Source organism: Grus americana, chromosome 21, assembly GCF_028858705.1.
Source record: "Grus americana isolate bGruAme1 chromosome 21, bGruAme1.mat, whole genome shotgun sequence".
NCBI lineage: Eukaryota > Metazoa > Chordata > Aves > Gruiformes > Gruidae > Grus > Grus americana.
Genome location: NC_072872.1, coordinates 69,118 through 75,494, shown reverse-complemented (window position 1 = coordinate 75,494; position 6,377 = coordinate 69,118). Strand labels below are relative to the sequence as shown.

Sequence of the window (6,377 nt, the reverse complement as noted above, 5' to 3'; positions counted from 1 at the left end):
AGATTATAATTCAACAGTTAAAAGTAAAAGGGAATAATTATAATATATAATAATATATAATAATATAATATGTAGTCTTATATTACTATGATCCATATAAGGACCACAAATTGTTCACGACAATATTAACAAGATAACTTTTATTCCAGTGAAGACACAGACATGAAAGACCTTATATAGGAGAAAAGCAAGTAGGCAAGCAGACTATCACACCCCCCCCCCCAAACCCAGCAAAAACATAAACAAAAAACCCCCAAATTTTTACTAGCTTTTATTTTATATACAGCATATAAACATGGGCAGATCCTTTCTTCACAATCTTGCCACCAATAAATAAAAACTCAAGGCAATGTTTTAATTTCAAAGTGATTCCAGGATTGCAGTTTGGACTTCCTTTCTCCTAAATAGAGCTTAATGAACATGAATATCTGTCAAAAGAAGGGAGCTTCCATACAACTTTGTAGAAAGTGTTCCTGTGCTCCTCCACATCCATTCCCTAAACTGCCAACAATTAGTACAAGTAACAGCCTGAGACTTTTCTGGCTATGAAAGTGTTGCTAAACACCAGTAACTTGTCCCCAGGTTACTTGCTGCAGTTCTGTTACAAACATACACATCACACATAGCCCTACAGGTACAGAGACAGTTACACAACACACTGGAAAGCCCAGGCTAGAAAAGATGATAACCCAGTGCTGCTGGGTGTTATGTGTAGGGGAGGCCAAATCACAGGCAGATTTAGATATTAAAAAGCATGCAGGAGACTGCTCAGTTTCACCCATTGTGTTCCAATCCAGAGAAAATTGTGGAAAATGAAACTGTGCCCAGGACATTTTCGTTCCAGTGTGACACAGCTCAGGCAGAACTGAAACCTCTCAGATTAGGTTTACCATCTCCTTGTTGCTGGAACTGCACTGCTGGTGGCACCTGATCTGACTACATCAGGACTACCCCTGGTATGTCTACATGAGCTAACAGCTCCAGTTTGACTGTAGTGGAGATGGAGCTCAAATATTGCTTTGTGAAAGTACGTGGTCTTGCAATATGAATGCACAAACTTCCTAGCTTGACACATCTTCTTTGGATTGTTTCATCCTTATTCAAAAGCAACCAGCACAGGCAGCATTGGCACAGATTTCACACAAATCAGCTTCTCGGACAGCCAGGCCTGTTAGAGAGAAAAGAGAGGGTTTCAATGAGATGACAAGAGAAGTTCTTTGAGAGCAGAGCCACACATCAAGGGATTTGGAGAGTCCTTTCCATTACTGTTTTATGAGGTTTATGTTCCTTGAAGTTATTACTGGCAAAAGTAAAATTAGTTCTTGCAAAAATCTGGCTTAAAGAATGAAATCAAACCTGAATTCATTGGGGAAACAATGGAAACGTGGAGAGAACAATAGGATATCTTGTGAGAAGGTGGCGGGGATGTGGCTTGAACAATCATAACATTCGTTATATTGGTAGTATTTATTCCTAAGGTGTCCATTGGATTGGACAGTAGATAAATGCAACATAATGAAGAAAATCAGATACTGTAGCAGCCAGTTCAAGAATTGCTATGTGTATCTCAGAGACAGATCGTGCCAAAGTGTGTCACCTCATTTACATCTCACACCTCTTTTAGGATACCTGGAAAAACACCTTCTTCTACACTGATTAGAGAGAGCAATTAGACCTGCTCACAACTTCTGCTTAGCTAGAACTGAGTGATATAACACTGATTTTCCTGTAAGTCAGAGAAGATCATGGTCTCTCTCTCTCTCCAAGTCATGTAAGTTAGCGTGTAAGTACTTGGAGGAAGTTTTTTCATGGTTACAGCAGCCTGATCTGTACAGGTTAAAGCTAAACTCAGCACAGCAGGAACTTTCTTGCAAGGGGCTCACAGGTAGTGTAGTCCAACCCTTGTAGGAGAGATAGTAGAAAGGCAGCATGGCCTCTCTCAGCCACTTTAGAAGTAAGTGATGGAACAATAATTACATTTCTTTGCCTGCTGCTATTTGAATATCTAAGGCTGAAAAGTGTGATAAAAATGGCAACTATACAATATGAGCTACATACTCAGCCTCTCAAAAATCATGGATGCATCTTCTCTTTTGCACACAGGTTGGAACTCCTCAGGGAGATTTTTTTCATCACATGGAGAATAGCTAGCCATTGAAACCACCATGCGAGGGTTAATGCTTTTGTTCTCATCCATAAGCTCCTTTAGCTTCTTCACAGACTCAAGGGAGAATTTCAAGTCTCCATCCTATGTATACAGAACCAGAAAAAAAAAGGCATCAGGATGTCAGTCCTTAGGCAAATCCATTCCAATTCAGCCATGAGCTCTCCCAAAAACTTTACTACAAGGGAAAAAACAGTACTGAAACAAAGCCTAGATAAAATCAGTGCTGACTAAAGGCAAAATGATCAGCTCTTCAAGGCAAAGACCTTTCAGAGGAGCAGTGAGACCTGGCTGGCTAGTCAGGGCTTTTGTTATGTATCACAGAGGACAGAGGCAGAATTAGTGCATTTCTCATTCCCATGAGAGACCCATAAAATCTGACATTGAAAGATACAGGCTGGGAATCTTCAGCCTAGAAGAGAGATGACTGGGCAATATGTGGTAAAGATTTACAAAATCATGAGTTGAATGGGGGTAAATGGGAATTTATTTTGTTCACTTGACGTGGTTTAGCCCCAGCCGGCAGCTGGGTGCCACGCGCCGCTTGCTCACCCCTCCCCAGGCGGGCTGGGGAGGAGAAGGGAAAAACAATGGCAAAGCCTGGAGGGTTGGGATAAGGGCAGTTTACTGGGACAGCAAGGGAGAGGGAAACGATCAACAACAGCACTGATAACAGATAGTCACAATGGGTGATAACAAAGAACAATTTACCGATCCAACCAACGACCGGACCTACCGGATGCTCAGCCGACCTGGAGCCACCCCGAACCCACCCCTGCCCCACTAGCCCCCTTTTTTGGTGAGCATGACGTCACATGGTATGGAATAGCCCCTGGCCAGCTTGGCTCACCTGTCCTGGCTCTTCGTGAAATTAACTCTATCCTTGCCAGAACCAGGACATCACTCTTTCTTCTCATACACCAGTAGAGAACTTCAAGTGTTGGCTGTCATGTGGCAGGCTCTAACCACACAAAAGGAGCTATTCCTTCACATTACACATTGTTAAGAGGTGAAATCCCTCACCCCAAGGTACTGTGCCAAGTTTCCATTAATTTAAAACTTGCCCACACAATTAATGGAATGCAAGTTATTTGCGGCATAAATATGACACTTCTGACTCAAAGCTCATACCAAAAGCTTCAGGAGGCCACGATAGTATTCTGGGAAATATTACTCCATGTTTTAGATTGCCAGACGCTGTGCATCTGTTAATGGTCATTCCGTCAGTTTCAAGTGAATACCACTGTTGAAGTCATAAACTTAAATTGCACGTGCTGCAACTGTTAACTGTGCATAAAGTCTTTGTATATATGCAGATAATAAATATTTAGCCTGGAAGAGAAATAAGCATTTTCAAATTGATCTTTAGCATGTGTTTTAACCTGGTTTAATGACCAGGTAGTCAGTAGGATGATCAAGTAACACCTACTCATTCAAAGAAATAAAGTGAAGTAACTCTGATACAGCATGAGACCAAATGTTGCCAATGAGCAACATGAGCCCAATGTTGAATAGTGTGAAATTGGGGGAGGGTAGTTGGTTTTGGTTTGTTGGGGTTTTTTTACAGAATTACAGAATTTTGGTGTTAAAGAATTTAAAAAAACCAACCAGATAAACTCTGGACATGCATTTACTTAACAAAGTCAAATGCTTTTCTACTTGCAATCAGTTTATGATTTTACTCGGGTTAATTTATCAGTCATGGCTGCTTACGAAAAATTAACTTTTCCTGTATAAATGCACTTCTAGATCCAGCTCTTGGTCACAGATCTCAAAAGCATAAAACAGAGAACTAAAAAAGGATGGATTTCCACAGGTACAGCTTTAGAGAAACCAGAAATTAGGAATGAACCCTGAGACATGTATGTCCTGGTGACAAAAAACAACAAAGGGACAACAAAAAAAACCAAAACAAAACAAAACCAAACCCCCACCACCTCAGATAAAAGAGAGCTTGATCTGAGCAGCATCTTCCCTCTAAGGGGAAAGTGCATACAGCGTTGCTGAACTAAGAGGTTTTATCACAGAAATAGTGCAAGCCAGAACCATCAATCTCTGTACTTTTTCTGGTTTTACTCCACACCTAGTAAACCATCTTCCTCCAATTTCCATCATTTTCATTCAAGATCTGTGATTGAAAGTGTCGAGATAGTGATACTCTGTCTTCAAAAAAATGATATGAAGTCAAATGAACATCACTTCTGCTTTGCAAAACATTTTGTTAAATAAACATCTTCTGACATATTACGGGAGAGGGAAAGGGAAGCCTTGGGAAGAATTTCAGAAAACAAGAGCATAAGCCAACTTTGTGCACTGAGTAATTAGCCAGACCTTAGGGACCTTAAGTAGTCCAAGTGAAAGGATGCAACAGACATGCGGAGTACACTGCACATATATTGGGGAAAATTCAGATTTAATGATTAATGAGATAAGAATTCAAACTACAAAGAGGAGATAAAACTCCAGAGCTGTACTTTCTCCACTTTTACCCAACCTAGAAACAGCTATTCTCATTTAGGTTTTTTTGGTTTGTTTTTTTTTTTGTTTGTTTGTTTTTTTTTTCTTTTTTTTTTTTTTGAGGGGGGGTTATGCCTCCAAGTGGAAAACATTTTTTTTTCATTAAGTAAGAAGCCAGCTGTTTCCCTGGAGACTCTAAATGTTAAAGAATGGTTTGGAAGAAAGAAATACCTTAAACCTGCTATCTCTGGATATCTCTGACATCCAAAGAAGAGGATATCTGAAGGCACAAAGATAGTACCTTATCCCTGGAAACCTACTGCACACAAATAAAAAGAGTCAATAATTGGTTAAGAAATATTAGTTCTCTTGGTACTCTGAGGAAGTTATTTACTGAAATCCCCCAAACTGTTTCCAAGGATGAGTGCAAACAGATCCAACATACTCCCAAGTACAGACACTGAAGACCCTTCTTAACTGCTTTCATGTTGCATGTAGTACCAGTCATAGGTGCTGTGTATTTTGGAAAATTTGCTGTAGCCTCCTCTAATAACTTATCTGCCTATTAATATTTCATTGGATCCAGCAAAGCATTTCTTTCACCTTTTTTTATATGTGGTATGTGTGTAGGCTCCATCACATAAGCTTGCAGATCATTTTCATAAAGAACTTCCTGCCTACAAGCAGGTGACACAAGACAATTTCTCTTTCATCACATCTTGTTTACATTGTTCTGTAAAGTTAGACGTGTCCCCAGTTCTTGCAGCTTCATAACACATGGGTTATGTGCAAAAGAAAACTCTGGAAATGCAATGCCTCAGTCAGCAAGGGATTTCAGAGCAGTGATATGACTGGTGAAGTTAATTAAACTGCAGCAGCATATTAGTAATACCTGAAGAATTTACAGAAAGAAAAACTGAACCATAGGGAGACGAAGCTGGATATCAAGCCAGAACAAAGCAAAAATTCAGGTCTATTAGTTAGGTTCAAGATTCCTGTTACAGCCACAACACTTTACATAATATCAGTACTTTGTTGAACTTGTAATACCAACAAATTGAAGAGCAGAAAACTCACCTGAACATAGACTGCCTGGGAGCTGTGCACCAGTAAAAGGACTGCAAGGACTGTAAATGAAAGAAAACCTTTCATAATACCTGCAAAGTACAGCCTTTCCTAACCTCAATATATTTTATTTTCTCTGGCTTTAGTCTTTCTCTGTCTTTCTTCTGTGTCTCTCAGACTTTTCTTCTTAGTACTCAGACCACCTAGCAGTCAGAGCTCTATGCTCCCAGTGCAAAGTTGGAGCTTTATAAAGACTTCACACAGCATTTGCCTGGTAATCCATTAATCTAAACTCTTTATTGACATACAATAAACCCTCATTGCACTATCAGTTTTCTACTCATTAGCAGAGTAGGCCAGTCACACCCAGGCAGATACTGTGGTTTATGAGTCTCTCCCACTTGGCCATGACACAGGCAGGCAAAACATTCCAGCCTACAATAAATAAACAGTAGAGACTGAGCTAACACAACATCTGAAACTCAGTCTCCATATGGGGAATGTACTCAGGTTTCTGGACACTTCCTGCAGAACTGTAAGAAAGAGAGAGATTTGGAAGGAGACAGAAAAAAAAAAGATCTCTTGCTCTGATTGCTGGCCAGGCAGTTCCCTCTTCTGAGGATTTCAGGTACTAAGATGGTAGCAATGGACCGAGACAGATGAACACAGGCAGTGCCTGCATATGACCAGA

At 40.2% G+C, this 6,377-nt stretch overlaps 1 protein-coding gene across 1 annotated transcript; it reads right to left on the bottom strand.

Moving 5' to 3' along the window:
- Window positions 1–283: 283 nt before the first annotated feature.
- GUCA2A (guanylate cyclase activator 2A) lies at window positions 284–5,878 on the bottom strand. The gene is made up of 3 exons (XM_054800982.1): window positions 5,699–5,878; window positions 2,059–2,248; window positions 284–1,168 (listed from the first exon to the last, which is right to left on the bottom strand). Exons 1-3 carry the CDS (start codon window positions 5,771–5,773, stop codon window positions 1,101–1,103), a joined length of 333 nt encoding a protein of 110 aa, XP_054656957.1. The 5' UTR covers window positions 5,774–5,878; the 3' UTR covers window positions 284–1,100.
- Between the last annotated feature and the right edge of the window lie 499 nt (window positions 5,879–6,377).